At 38.7% G+C, this 16,029-nt stretch overlaps 1 protein-coding gene across 9 annotated transcripts in view; it reads right to left on the bottom strand.

The window, feature by feature from the left end:
- The window catches only part of TANC2 (tetratricopeptide repeat, ankyrin repeat and coiled-coil containing 2), a 225,068-nt gene that overhangs the window by 88,227 nt on the left and 120,812 nt on the right, over positions 1-16,029 (bottom strand). For 6 of the 9 annotated variants that reach the window (XM_060781304.2, XM_060781308.2, XM_060781303.2 and 3 more), the window contains one exon: positions 11,147-11,257. The exons of the other annotated variants lie outside the window; for them this stretch is intronic. In XM_060781304.2, the coding sequence (XP_060637287.2) occupies positions 11,147-11,257 (111 nt within the window). The remainder of the gene's footprint in view (positions 1-11,146; positions 11,258-16,029) is intronic. 9 annotated transcript variants of the gene reach the window in all.

The following is a 16,029-nucleotide window of genomic DNA, read 5'->3' as shown; positions in this document are numbered from 1 at the left end:
TGCTTCTTTTAGGTAGTGTCATTTTGTCAAGTTGTCTTTTGATCTGCCCGCTCCATTTCTGAGTCTGTTCAGGGACTTCCAAGTTGCCCATTCTTGGTATGCCCCTGGAGACAGACCCTCATGGGGGTGCCACCCAATTAGGATTTCCTGGTTTAGCTGCCCAGAGGGATACTCTTGCTGTTGCTGGGGGAACGTTAAGAGGAGCAGTGGTTCGCATGAAGCTTTTCCTTGATTTGAATCTACTGGGAGAAGGCTGATACAATACATATAAATAGTGGCATCAATAAGGTTGGTGTCACCCAGTGCAGGTACACGTGGTATTACTCCTTGAACTAATTCCTTTACCAGACTATAAAGAGGCTGGCTACTTCTTTTGAAATACAGCCTGCAGCATTTAGTATTCATTGCCAGTCTCCTATAACTAAGCAGACCTCTGCTCAGCTTCCAAGATCAGACAGAATCTGATGCTGTAAGGGCAGGGCTGGGCAAGCCAAGCCCCCATAGGTCGGATGCAGTTTCTTGGGCTCTTCCCTCTGGCACTTGTTTGCTTCAGGCCTCCTTTCAACATGTTGACACAGTGACCTGTAGGCATTCCCAGGCTGAGTGGAAGGCCGAGGGAGAAACACATCACTGCCAAGAGCTCTCTGAGAGCTCATGGCAGCGACGTGTTGTCTCCTCCTCTTCCCCAGGCTTTCCCCCAGGTATCAAATGCCTATCTCACACCAACCCCCCCCCCCATGCCAATCGTTCATCCCCCCATGCCAGATGCCTTTGGCCTCCCCCCATCCCCCTTCCTTCCAGCCCAATCCCTTCAGTGTATGGCATCTTAGGACACAGGGGAATAATGAAGAGTAGCCTTCTCAGAAATATCAGTCTAGTGGTGCAATACAGAGATTTCTCCACTTCTAGCACCTGTTGATTAGAAACTGCATGACTGTATTTTATGCAGCTGCAGACACATACACACATACATACACACGTGGTTGAGATGGAATTACTGCATTGCAACATATACTCAAGGGAAATGTGTGGGATTGCAAAAGATCTCAGCATTATAAGGCTTCAAATCAATTCAAATTCAGATCAATTCAGGCACACCATGAAGTCAAAGATAAAGCTAACGCAGAGCAAATAGCTCAAGAAGGCCAGATGATCTTTCCACTCATTCACACACCCATTCAAAGTACATTATGATATTAAGAATATGAAAGGCTCTGCAGAAAATGTGTATCCTATTCTACAAATAAAAGAAGAACATTGCCCAAAAACTATGAATGAATCCATGTCAAAGACTTCTAGGGAAAAAAAGATTTAGAGAAATCATTATCACTAGATTAGTATATTACTTCTATGGAATACTAAGGCAAATATAAGAGTCAGTCAATATTTTGATTACAGAACCTCCTTAAGCATTAATAATCACAACTTCATCCTCTTTTCACAGGCTCAGGCTTCAAATACTTATCCAAAATAAATGGGCCGGCAGAACGTTGGATAAGCAAAAATGTTTGATAATAAGGACGGATTAAGGAAAAGCCTATTAAACGTCAAATGACATTATGATTTTACAAATTAAGCACCAAAACATGTTTTACAACAAATTGAAAGAAAAAGCAGTACAATACACAGTAACATTATATAGTAATTATTGTATTTATGAATTTAACACCAAAACATCACGATGTAATGAAAACATTGACTACTAAAAAATGACTACAAATAAAAATAGAATTGCATAAAATGAACTTACAGTTAACAACATTGTCGGAAGTTAAATCTATTAAAAGTTAAGTCCTGTGAAGATTTTTAAAAATCTGTGATCCTTATCTGCTTTTCCAATGACTGCCATTTCTTTGCTTGCCATCTTTGCAGCATCATTATGTTGATCCTTGTAGCTTTTTCTTGTTGCTCGATGTATGTCATTGCGGTTTCTATAGCCCTAACACTATCCTTGTGCGAGATTCTGAGAAGCTCGACAATTGATGCTTGATCATCAGTTTCGTTGCCATCGCCATCACTATTGCAAAGATGCATTCTCCCACCCAGGGACATGCTGTCCTAAGGGTTTCATCTGTGCTTTCCCTTTCTATAATTTCATCTTTATCTTCACCTAACAACTTCTTCTGTGATCTGGCAATTGTTGGAGCCCTAACATCAGTCCAGGCCCTTGCAACCCATTAAGCAACTTCATCACCAGCATTGAAGCGATGGTCCTCCATCATCAACTCCATTGGACTGGCCATGTTGTTCGGATGCCTGACCACCATCTCCCAAAGCAGTTGCTCTAGTCCAAACTCAAGAATGGAAAACAGAATGTTGGAGGACAGGAAAAGAGATTTAAAGATAGGCTCAAAGCCAACCTTAACACATAGACATTGAGAACTGGGAAGCCCTGGCCTTTGAGCGGTCCAGTTGGAGGTCAGCTGTGACCAGCAGTGCTGTAGAATTTGAAGAGGCACGAATGGAGGGTAAAAGAGAGAAACGTGCCAAGAGGAAGGTGTGTCAAGCCAACCCTGACCAGGACTGCCTTCCACCTAGAAACCGATGCCCTCACTGTGGGAGAAGATGCAGATCAAGAACAGTCACCTACGGACCCACCGCCAGGACACCGCACATAGAGGACCATCATCCTTGGACAACAAGGGATCGCCTAAGTAAGTAAGTAAGTAAGTAAGTAAGCAACTTCCTTTACAGTGATGCCTTTAAATTTTTCAATCATGTCTTGCCCTTCTTCAATTTCTTCTATCATTTTTGACAGTAGCTTCCTGTGATTGTTCCTTTTTCATGTTTCCAAAATGCCCAGATCCATCAGTCAGCATATGGCAGTTACATTAGGTGGCAGAAACCTAGCCTTAATTTCCTCATCTTGAAGCTCCTCTGCATCAGGGTGTGTTGGGGCATTGTCTAGCAACAAAACTACTTTTCTGGGAAGGTATTTTTCTTTCAAAAATTTCTAAGTGGAAGGAATGAATTCCTTAAAGAACTAGTCTTTGAAAAATTCACTGGTCATCCATGCACTTTTTTGATTGCAGTTATTTTAGAAGAAAATAATTTTTTGAAATTGTTTTAAAGCTCTTGGATTTTTGGACTTCCCAATCATTGTGAGGTCCATTTTGTGGTTTGCTGTAGCATTGCTGCATGCTAAAATTTGTCAGTCTTTCTTTACTACCTTTATAGTCATGGGCTGCTGCTTCAGTTCTGGCTGCAAGACTCCTACTGGGTAACATTTTATAATTGAGGCTGGTCCCATCACAATTAAAAATTGAATTGCTCGTTAAGCTTTCAGTTTCAACAAAGTATTGAATTATTTCTTGAATGCATTCATTTCTTGATAATTTGATGACAGCTTCTCACCTCAACACTTAACTGGCAGATTCCATAATGTTCCTTCTACCTGTCGAGCCAACCAGTTTGCTGTAAAATCTGAGTCCTCCTCATTAAAATACTTTCAAAAATGCAACATCTTTTGCTGTAAAATAGACCCTGAAATATGCACACCTTGTGTAAACCAAACATACAAAGCTTCACTAATTTCGTCATAATCACACTTTTTCAATGTTTTCTTCTCTTTTAGTGTACCATCGGTAACTCTGGAGGAACACCATTTTTCTATCTCCAATCAATTCAGTCACTGGCTACCTTCTGTATCATCTCTCCTTTGTCCAGTCTCTTGATTGCCTCAAGTTTCTGTTCCATTGATACAATTACCTTCTTTCTTTTCGTCACCATACCCCTGCAGAAGAATGGGCATGCATAGATCGGTGGCGGCAGTGGTCTGCCACTTGTTTGGGAGCATGGCTGCACTTGTGTTGTTGTTGGGCGTATTGCTGTTTTTCTGGGCAGCAACACGCTATTTGTTTTTATATGCAGTAATGCGCAGCAGGCGTTTCCACGTGGCAGATGCCCACCAGGAAGGGCAATCGCCTAGGCAGCAATGCGCAGTGGGCCTCTCCACGTGCTGAGCACCCACTGCGAGGGGCAAGACACAGCCGATGCAGGCCACATGCTATGTCCTATAGACAAAGAGTGTGCCTAGCCAGCAATGTACAGCGGGTCTCTCCATGTGCTAGGCACCCACTGGGAGGGGCGAGACATAGCCAGTGCAGACCAGACACTGTGCCCTATGTGAAAAGTCTGCGCTCGCCACATCTTGCCCCTACTGGCAGGTGTCCAGCTCTTGGAGAGGTCCGCTCCAAGTTGCTGCCTAGAAAAACAGCCGAGTGCTTACCGGGCAGGAAAAGTCTGTGCCGGCTGCGTCTTGCCTCTCCCAGCGGGCGCCCAGCACTTGGAGAGGCCCACTGCACACATTGCTACCTAGAAAAACAGCTGTCTCTCGGCAACACATAGTGGGCCTCTCCCAGTGCCAAGCGTCCGCTGGGAGGAGCAAGACACGGCCGGCGCAGACTTTGCCCTCCCAGTGAGCATCCAGCACGTGGAGACGCCTGCTGCGCCGGCCACATAACGAGCCTCCATTGCTTGGAGAGGTCTGCTGCACTGGACCATCAGAAAATACAGAGTATCGGATAAGCGACGCCCGGTTAAACGAGACTTTACTATAGGCATATGCAACATGGAAACAACAGGCATGGAACAGACATAGCATTTTGTGTAGTCACAGAAGATTAAACATATACAGTATTTACATATAAACAAAGTCAGCCATGTGACATTTGAATCACAGTGGGAAAGCAAAAAAAATAACATGAAACATTTGCAAATATGAAATACTGCATAAGTGGCAACTTTTGGCAAAACCACTGCTTGTGGGTTGTAGTACAGTCATCTGCATGCTTAGGTTAATATTTCACAAAGTTATTTCTACTTCTATTTTACAATACGGACACATCATATATTGATCTGAAATACGTCTCCATATAAGCATCCCTTAAAAAAACTGGGACCAGGAATGTTTTAGATGTTAGATTGTTTCAGATTTTGAACTACCTGTATTTTCATAGATATATAAAATGAGCTATCTTGGAAATGGGAATCCAAATTTTAAAATGAAAGGTAATTTTACACACATTTTAAATATTCTTTGTGCATAAAACAAAGTTTGTGTACACTGAATTATCAGAAAGAAAGGATATCTATTCCTCAGCCACCCATGTGCACAATTTCAGATTTTGGAATTCTGCATACTCAATCTGTACTTAGAAGAATTGTTCTGAATTAAAATGCTTCCAAATAGTAACATTATTATATTTACACTAGCCACTTTTGCCATCTATTTCAAGTTACTGTGTCAAGTGAAATGATTACCATATATTTTACCAGTAAAAAGTAAATCTTAATATGTTTTTTGGCACTTTGCTCAATTTTTTTAACACAGAGTAATTGTTATCCAAATTTAACAACATTTGGCTCAACAATTTTTAACACAGAGCATTTGTTATCAGAATTCAACAATCTGGAATGAATATGGTATGAAAACAGACAGCATGTAACTATCACCCTCAATTTAGTAATATCTAAATTTTGCTTTTTCTCCTTTAGCATGAGAATAATTGGCAAAGGCCTGGTTGCTTATCTATCTTCATGGAAAACTACATTGTGAGAAAATGAAATGAAAAATTAAGACCAGACCTCATGGTTTTAGTTTAAACTTCTGAGTACAATTATTTCCCCTCCACCCCACCTAAGGTTTCCGATGGGATAGCCTTATTCCATCACCAGAGAAAATAGCACATATCTCACATGGAATGTTCCTTAACATGGAGTGGAGAGAGGAGGGGTGGTGAAGGGAAGAAGCAGAAACCTCCATGCCACAAAAATTCCCACTAGTGCATTTTTGGCTTTGGGGCTCTTCCTTGTTATAAATAGGACAATATTCTATTTTATTCTATCATTCTTCCAAATATGTAAACATGAATATGCCAATGTGCTGCAACTTCCACAGTGTTTCAGACTCTGGTTTCTGTTCTCCAATAAACAGCCATCCTCTTACTGAAGCGAATGTAAGAAGGAGGGAGTCAAGTTCCCCTGAAAGATAACCTGCCATATGGAACTGTGTTGCTGATACAAACAGCTTTCTTCATGATTTCATATGCTATCTTATTCTTCCTCTGCATTTGCTCCAGGTCTATGACATTACTATGCATTTTAACTATTCTAAAATGCTAATTGCTATGCTTCTAGGGCCTCGTTCATGATTAAGAATGCATCTATCCATGCAGCAAAAGCAAAACTGTGATTATTTCCTTTTAATAAATCTTTCAATCACCTTAATTCAAGTGAGTCTTTTTTTAGGGCAATCCACTGCTTGCTATTACAATGAAGATTTTTTTTTCTGACATTGTATCCATTATGTTGAAAATTCGTTTTAATAGAAAATCTAAATGACCAGAATTTATGAAAGTATTTCATGAAAGTGTCCCCATCACAAGAATACAATTATCATGAATACCTCTGCTTATAAGTGTACTCAGCAATCAAGATTTCAGAAAATAGCTGAAAATAGATCCTCCTCAACTCTTCAGATAAAAGTCTTGTCTGCCTGCATTGTGCTCCCTTTGTGCACAGCCTACATGAGGTTGCCAAGCAACTAGTCCAAGTTCAGAAGCAGCCTGGCAGCGAGCTGCAGCTAAATAAAGATTTAATGGAATTCTCACATCTGCAGCCGCCTGCAGTCCCTCAAGATACTGAAAAAGTGAACTGATGAGCAGAAGTCAAGGCACACATCAGGTTAAGTCAGAGATATGGGATCTTTTGTTCCAGGAATGCAAGTTTCTGCAAACTACACCAAGATACACCAATGTCAAAATCTCAGAGAACCTACTGAGGAGAAACTATGCTTTACAATCAAAATCTAAAAACAGTCATTTGTAATCTGCAAGGAAACAAAATGCAGTTCCTGCCCAATCATCTGGCAATGTTGTATACTTATATCTACAAAATTAATACCATCAGCACAACAGGACAGCATGTTATATCTGCTCTGGACAACAACTGTGAAATACTTAACATTGTGGTACTACATCCAAAAAAATATATCCATGAAAGCTCATGCAAAAATGCAAACCACTAGTTAATCTTAAAGGTACCACCATACTTTTTCCCCTTCCTTAGTCGTTTTTATGCTGTAAGACAGTGGTTCCCAAACTTTTTTTGGTTATGGTAAATTAATACTAAGCCATTCAGTCTGTGTATGTGTGAGATAGAGAGAGAGAAAGATGCATGTGTATACACAACACCAAGGATGGTAAAGGGGGGGGGGGGGGAGCAAACTGAGCAGCCACCTGTTAAATTGTTATATCTCAAGCAGGATCCAGCGTACAAAAACGAAGAAGGCAGAAACTCTTACAGGGATCACTGTATTAGAGAAATAATCTTGCGTTTTTCTTTGCCATTTCTCTATAATCACGCTGAAAGCAGAAGGCAAGGCTTGAAAATTATTTGGAAGAATTCATTCATTACTGTAACTCATGAAACTGTCAACAGTACAAATGTTTGAAATAAATAAAATAAATAAATAATAAGAATTAGCTCTAAACTTGAGTCTGCTTCTTAAACAGGAAACAATAAAGCCTGTCTAGTATCCAAAGAGTACAGAAGCAAATCCTCTGCAGTTTTAGTATCATGGAAAAATATACTGGCAGAACAATATGAAGCTTTGGTTCATGTGCGCTACCAACTTCTCCCCATTCCTTCATGCAAACAAGGAGAAAATATATTATTTACTAGCCGTCCCTTCACACATTGCTGTGGCCCAGTCTGTGTATATGTGTGTGTATATATATTTGTGTATATATGTGTTTGTATATAAATGTGGTTTTGAGCATGCGTTGTAATATATTTTTTGTTTTGCGGCTTTTTAAGTCTCTTCTGCTGTGTTTTTCAGTGTTTTTATGAGTGATGGTCACTTGTAGGCCTGATATTGTGTCCAAATTTGGTGTCAATTCGTCCAGTGGTTTTTGAGTTATGTTAATCCCACAAACGAACATTTACATTTTATTTATATATATAGGAAATCATAGTGACATGTTTCTTCAAAATTTGGCAAACTATGGTTGGCATAAACAAGAATTAAAAAATAGCATATCATGTTTTCTTACTAGAAGAGATCTTTCTGCAATAGAATAGGCTTGTAGTTAAAAATTCTGCTAACATATAGATATTAGAACAGACCATAATGCTTGTTAAGGCAAAAGGCAATAGGAAAAGAGAAAGGCTGCATTGAAGGTGGATATACTTAATCAGGGGAGCCAGAGCTGTGAGTCTGGAAGACATGAGCAGGGCTGCTAATCACAGGGTGCCCTTGAGATCTCTCCTTCATAGGATTATCAAAAGTCAAAGTCAATTAATTGATAGCAAATAACAACAAAGCCTTTCTCAACCTGATTCTCTCTAGCTTCCATCAGTTCCAGAAGACATGACCAAACAACAAGAATGCTGGGAGTGGAGGGCAAAGTTTGGGTATGATTTTATACAAAACTAGCCGTCCCCTGCCACCACGCGTTGCAGTGGCCCAGTCTGGTGATCTGGAAAATAAAGTAACGAGAAAGTGTTTCTAATATATGTAATTTCTTTATGCTTGTGGGTAAACAGTATTTCTTGTTGCTTCTTTGTCAGTGTTGAGGTAGAGATTGTCTGGTTTGCCTACTCTGCAACATGCAACATATAATTGTCCTTCTTTAGGGGTCCCTTTCAAATCTATGATATTATATCTGTCATATACATGTGTGTGTGTGTGTGTGTGTGTGTGTGTGTGTGTGTGTGTGTGTGTATGAATCATATATATCTACCTATATCTATGGCTGGATGGCTCTTTGTCAGGAGGGCTTTGATTATGTTTTCTTGCTCTGGTGAAGCAGCATTTCCTTAAGGCAGCATTTCTCAACCTGGGGGTCGGGACCCCAGGGCGGGAGGTCACGAGGGGGTGTCAGAAAGGTCACCAAAGACCACCAGAAAACACAGTATTTTCTGTTGGCCATTGGGGTTCTGTGTGGGAAGTATGGTCCAATTCTATCATTGGTGGGGTTCAGAATACTTTGATTGTAGATGAACTATAAATCCCAGTAACTACAACTCTTTAATGTCAAGGTCCATTTTCCCCAAATGCCACCTATGTTCATATTTGGGCATGTGGAGTATTTATGCCAAGTTTGGTCTAGAGCCTTCATTGTTTGAGTCCACAGTGCTCTCTGGATGTAGGTGAACTACAACTCCAAAACTCAAGGTCATGCCCACCAAACACTTCTAGTGTTTTCTGTTGGTCATGGGAGTCCTGTGTACCAAGTTCGGTTCAATTACATCATTGGTGGAGTTCAGAATGCTCTTTGATTGTAGGTTAACTATAAATCCCAGCAACTACAACTCCCAAATGACAAAATCAATTTTGAGTGATGGTCACTCTTTGTCTTGTGGTCAAATTTGGTGGCAATTAGTCCAGTGGTGTTTGAGTTATGATGTCACTCAAAACGAACAGAGCATTTATAGATGATAGATAGATAGATAGATAGATAGATAGATAGATAGATAATCTGTTACCTAGAAATAGTAACTCTATGATGGCAATAATTGTATTTCACCCGCAAGCTGATGTTGCTACTTCTATATTGGTATTTCACATCTGAGGCAGCCTACTCCACAAGCACTAACAGTCAGTTCTTACAAAAATGTAGCCAGTTTTCCTGAAGAATCTGTATTGGAACAGCTGCTTTTAAATTACCACAAAGTGATCTGACATTATCAATTAATAGTGAGGCGTCTGTTTGCTGATGACAACAAATAATTTAGGGTTGTTATAAGAACAATTGATTGTGAGGCAATACAAAATAATCACTCCAAACTGGGGACTAGGGCTTTAAAATGGAATGTGTGGTTTAATGCATGAAGTGATGCATATTGATTCAAAAAAATTCCTAACTTCACCATACACATACACACACCCCAAAGGGGCTTAAGCTAGTGAAAACTAATCAACAAAGAAATCTTTAAGTTGTGGAGAACAGTATGATGAAAATGAACAATCAACTGCCAGCAATGGTGAAAGCAGCAAACCCAGTGTTATAGATAAATAGGTTGGCAACTGAAGACAAAACTGATAATATCAGAACGCCCTTATACAAATCTATGGCACAACCAGACCTGGAATTCAAAGGACATTTCTAGTTATTGGGCATTCCAAAGAGTAATACAGATTTGGAAAGTGCACAGAAAAAAACAACTAAAATGCTAAGGACAATGAGCAATTCTCATATAAGATAGGTATTTTTATATCAAGAAAAAACAAGTGAGGTGTGGGTATTAGACAGAGATGCATTACATTGCTCACAGTGTGGAATAAGAATCTGTTATAATACTGTATTAGGACCCAAGTCACATAAGAAGTGCTTCTTCACACAGAATATATAATAATGGCCATCAACTTGGGTGACTTTTGGAAAAATTCATGAATAAAAGGGATTTCAACAGCTAGCAGTCATGATGACTATACATAACCTCCAGCATCAGAGGCTGTATGCCCCTAAAACCGGTAGCTAGGGCCCACAAGTGGAAAGATGCTGTTAAATTCAACTCTTCTTTTTGGCTTTCTACAAACATCTGGTTGGTCTCTGCGGGAACAGAATGCTGGGCTACATTGGTTGTTTATCTGATCCAGTATCTTCTTCTTTTGTTTTTAAGCTCTTGTGGTAACTCCTAGAATTTGATAGCTTCCAAAGAGGTACAATTTGCATCTATGCCAAGCTAGGCAACCACAAAGAGTACAGGGAGCCATTTGTCTATCTCCTACCCAGGGTTTACTACAGAATTCAACAGCCATTTTCAGTGATAGGGAAAACATTTTTCTGCAGCGTCATTGTTTTCTAGAAGTTTCAGAAATGTGGTTCTCTGTTTCCAGAAATGTATTTTCCTGCAACTGGGTAGGGCACAAAAGATCATAGTGATTCCCATTCTAACATCCAAATGCTTGATGCGTTGGGTCAGCTAACATATATTTCACTTGCAGAGTAACTGCAGTTTTAGAAATGAAACTCTTCAGGGACTCAAAAATAAAAACTGCCAGATCTGGGAAGCATACAAATCCATTTATCTGAGGCCTGAAACGGGCCAGTGTGTCCTCTATGGGATGTGAGATGGTGCTGGGTCAGAACAGACCAGCTCCCACTCTCTGAATGCAGTGGGGCTCTGCATGCATGCTTACCAGGGCAGTAGGCATCAAGGTCCAGTTTTGGTGCTGAAGTGAATGTTGGCGAGCCAAGCTCAGATTCTGGGATTCGAGGGCTCTCAACAAATTTTGCCTTCCTTAGTGGAGCTTAAGAAGAAGGAAACAGAAAGACAGGTAATGAGTAAAAGAATAAATAACACATGGAAGTACGTAACTAAACAAGGTGTGCCAAACCTTGAATAGGTCCTTTTTATTTTTAATGCAAAAGGGGGGAAATTGCATTTCCCAGGAAAGCATTGTAATCATACTGAAAGGCGACAAAAGCTTATAATTATGTGCCTGCACAATGTTATTTTCCTACTATAGGATAGTTCCACTATGATATCCTCTCCAGATATAGGAAGGGAATTGGGATATTTATTTTGCTTCCAAGGGTTACACAACCTCAGGGATAAGCTACAGGGCACCATATGAGAGTGCTGGGCAAGGATGAAGTGAGTAGAATAATGGCAGATTCAAGATGAGAAATGCCATTTTCTCTTTCTTTCTGCTACTTCCTCTCCTTCAGTGCCACAAGCAGCCCATGGGCAAGTGAAGAAAAGATATGTTGCCTTTGCCAGAGGTTCAAACGTTTGACTTGAAAATATTTTTTGAAATGAAGCTAGGGTTTTATGTGGCCCTAGAGTTGTAAGGTCCTCCTACTCTACATATATAGCTTTTCAGGGAATTGAAGACGATTTGAGCAACATTGCTGAATGGAATCAAAACAATTTTTCAACTTTTCTACAGTCACTTGTCAAATAGGCTTTTCAATAACTTACAAACCTATTTCAAGAGGATCCTAGAGGGACAAAAATGGTATGAACCACATTTCAAACAATTAAAAAGTCCATAAAGAGCCACCAGGTTCCTAAACCATTATTAGCACAATAGCCCACTAGAGTGATAGCACCCTTCCAGACTATCACAATCTACAATAGTCTCTTGGAAAAGCATCCCAGGAGAATTCTCACCCTAGAAAACTTATACTTCTATTAGAAAGGCAAAGCGCTGCATTTTTTAAAAAGTTGGGTGGGAGGTCTGGACCTATTAGGACCCAAGTTACAAGAAAATAACTGTCAGAAGAGGAGGAAAAACATGACACTGGCTCAGAAAATTGATGGACAGGCTGCTATGCTCTCACATAAGAGGGATGGTGAACTGTGTGTTTTTGTATATCTCTCTATGTGCATACAGGGCATATATGCAAATGAATGTTGCATGCAAGGAAATGAGTTAGGGAGTTGTATATCAAGTGTTTGCATATTCATGTGGTTTTCGCACATAAGAGGCTGAAAGAAAGATTGAGAGAGAGAGAGCACAAAATAATATTTTATGTATGTCTGTCTATGAGAGAAAGAGAGGAGTGTATATATTTTGTGGGGAAAGTGTATGTTTATACCTCTATGGGTAAGACAGTGAGGATGCATGTGCCCATTTAGGTGGGTAAAGGAGATATGTTTGTATATATCTGGGTGTAAAGGTCTCTATGTATAAGAGCAATTTTCTTTTTTAATTAAATACATATCTACTCAGAAATAAGCTCAAGTTAATTTAATGACAATTTAAGGATACAGCAAAACCAGTCAAGGAATATCAACAAGGTTCATGAGAAATCTATCAATATAACCATAATCCCAGTGAATCCTCCCACTTCAGAGGAGCATGAGGACAAAAACAAATGACTCTATTTGAGTATCAAAAAGGAAAGCGATCGCACACAAGAAAATACATATTGATAATTACAGGTAATTGGAATGCAAAGGTAGAAAACAGATCGGAATCAAGCACTGTAGGAAACTTTGGCCAAAGACCACAAAATTATACAGAAGAAGAATGTATTGAGGTTTGTGAGTCCAACAATCTATTCACTTCAAACAAATGGAATGACGGCACTGGGTGGCTAATTTATAAATAAAATAGATTACATAACTGGAAGCAAAAGGAAGATTCTATCCCCACCCAAAAAAAATAGCGAGGAGAAGACTATGAAATGCTAATATTGAAAATTAGAATAAAGCTAAAGAAAAACACTGAATCAATCATAATGTCTCAAAATAAGTTTTTAAAATTCAGCAGATTCAGTCCATTTTTCCATCGATCTACACAATTTATATGTAGATTTTGTCCTGGTGATGTCCTGATGGCCCAAGACATTGGTGAACTTTGGATTCAATCTGTCAACTAACGATAGTTAAGCCTAACTGTAATACTGTCTAGCTTACAGTTCAGAAGATTATCTACAAGAAAATCATGGGATATCTTGCCAAAAGCCTCATTCAAGATACACTACAAGAATTCAAGATACACTACATCCACAGCACTACACTGATCTACCAAGCTCGTAAATCCATCAACAAGAGGTAAGATACATTTAACATAGCCTGTTTTGAAAAACCCATACTGGCTCTTAGTAATCACAACCTTTCTCTGTAATTGTGCATAGGTGGTTATGAAATAAACATTTTCTGGTACTGATATCAAGCTGACAACGTTGTTTTTGGTTAAGAAGACAATATTTGCCCTCCTCCAATCTGCTTTGAAGTCTCTTGTTCAAGAATTCTCAAAGATTATATAGACAATATCTCTGAAATTATTTCTGCCAATTTCTTGTGTACGCTTGGATTCTATGTTACTTGCATGTCCTGTACATTTTTGCACTATAATTTTCCAACCGTAAATCAACTGTAAGATATTTGGAAGGGATCAAAGATATTTTAATGCTAGATAGGCAGACTAGCAGAATGGAGAGGGGATCCTCCTCATGCTTTATTTTATTCCACAGACCACAAGCCCTTTCTATCATATAAAATTTTTAGCATGTCGATGTAGGAGCAATAAAAGTAAAAATTAATGAATATGACTTAAAATGATGCTTATACAATGTTTTCTTTGGGTAAATCACTAAATAATAGGTTGAAACTTCAAAGAATCTTTACACGAGTGCTCATTTATGGGTGACTTCAGGGTGTCATTAGATTCACTCTTTTTTAAAGACACTTTACCAGTTTTGACCTAGCAATTACATCTAGAATGGGGAGAAACACCACTTGCAATGAGATAAGCTTCTGATGGAGGCTTCATCTCAGAGAAAAAATAATTCTATTTACACAAGAAAAAGTATCTGATTTTTACCATTCTCCTCCATCTATTTAAGAATAGCTTGTTTACTTTGATCATCCTCCATGCTATAACATATACACTGCTTGTGCTGCATGCATCCAGTTTTAAGCAAGGTTACACAATAATATCCTTGAACCAACAGCACAACTCTTGAGATTTCAGGCCATAGATACATCTTTTACTAGAACAAAAGATGTAAAAATATAACTTATAGAACTTATAGAACTCTTTATAGAAATATCAAAACCCTCGCACAATCTAAATCTAGAACAATTGCAAGGTACATGTTGTTTTCAAAGACCCATACAGCCTTTTATGCTAATTATAATCAATTATGAAAGCAACTGTAGCTGCACTGAACATTAAACATCAAAAGAGTCAAGTTGTTTTCTCCATTCCCTTCCACTTTGGCTGAATTTCTGGATCAGGTCTCCTTGCTTTAGAACTATTTCTAAAAAGTGGAGCTCAGTCACATATAACCTTCAGCAATGTCAGTGTTTTTCTAAGTCGTTTGATCTCTTAATTTTATGGATTGATTTAATTAAGACATAAAATCTATTATCTATGAAGTTTCTTAATAATATTAACTAAATTTTCTACTTATACTCGTATATCATTTTTTTATTGAGCTGGCATTCAATTAGGAGAAAGTGTTTTCTAAAGTATTGCTCACACATATTGCTCGATTAAAAACTTTTTGCCGAGATTGAAAACTTCAGATTAAAAAAATTGCCTTAAAATTTTGCCAAAAATGAACCTTGTGGCTAGACTGTCTAAAGCAAAATATACAGACCTGATACACAAAAACCATGAAAAATGAAATCTAGTACTGACATCCACAATATACATAATGAGGCTTGGTGATGTATATTTCTATGGCTGATGACAAGTAAATACTGTATTTGAGGTCTCAGTTCAGATATTTCTAGCACTGGTAATCCTAATTTTCCATGGCTCACGAGTAATGGTAAACTAGTACATTCTGCTTGATCATTCCTCAGTTGGCTCCTTCCACCAGCATAAGCAGCTAGATAAGTTACAGACTCTCTGTACATGATTTCTTCAGCACAAATCTGATCTGGGAACTTTAATTTTCTTTTCTTTTGATAAGACAGAGTTACAAGGCAGTATTATTGGCCCATGACTCATGTTTGTTATCAGAGACACAAGCCAGAGCTCCTGGCATCTTGCAAATATTACAATAAGCAAGCATATACTGACAATTTAAATGGTCAAAACACTGCTAGATATTTTAAGCAGTAGTAAAATAAGGAAAACAATATGCTAAAAAAGTCTATTACAATAATATAATGTTTATTGCTCATCAAATAGTTGAAAAGATGAATCCTTGTTTCACCTAGAAATAACCAGTGGTTTAAGATCCTGGATAAACACATAAAAATGGTTTTATCTCTGGTTCCGACTTTCCTTCTGTCCTGTCCCCCAAATCTGGCAACAAGTAAACATGAATGGAAACATGCCAGCTGCGACCATACCTCGTGAAGTCTGACTTGACCACGGTGGTCCATGCCTTAGTTACCTCTAGACTAGATTACTGTAATGCACTCTATGTGGGCCTACCCTTGAAGACGGCCCGGAAACTACAACTTGTCCAACGTTTGGCAGCCAGACTAATAATAATAATAATAATAATAATAATAATAATACTATTATTATTATTATTATTATTATTATTATTATGGAAAAAAGTTTATTGAGCAAGCTCAGATAGAAGGAAGAGATTCCAGAGATACTCA

The sequence above is a fragment of the Anolis sagrei genome, chromosome 6, assembly GCF_037176765.1.
Source record: "Anolis sagrei isolate rAnoSag1 chromosome 6, rAnoSag1.mat, whole genome shotgun sequence".
NCBI lineage: Eukaryota > Metazoa > Chordata > Lepidosauria > Squamata > Dactyloidae > Anolis > Anolis sagrei.
The sequence above is the reverse complement of the archived record's forward strand: the minus strand, read 5'-3'. Positions and strand labels throughout refer to the sequence as shown.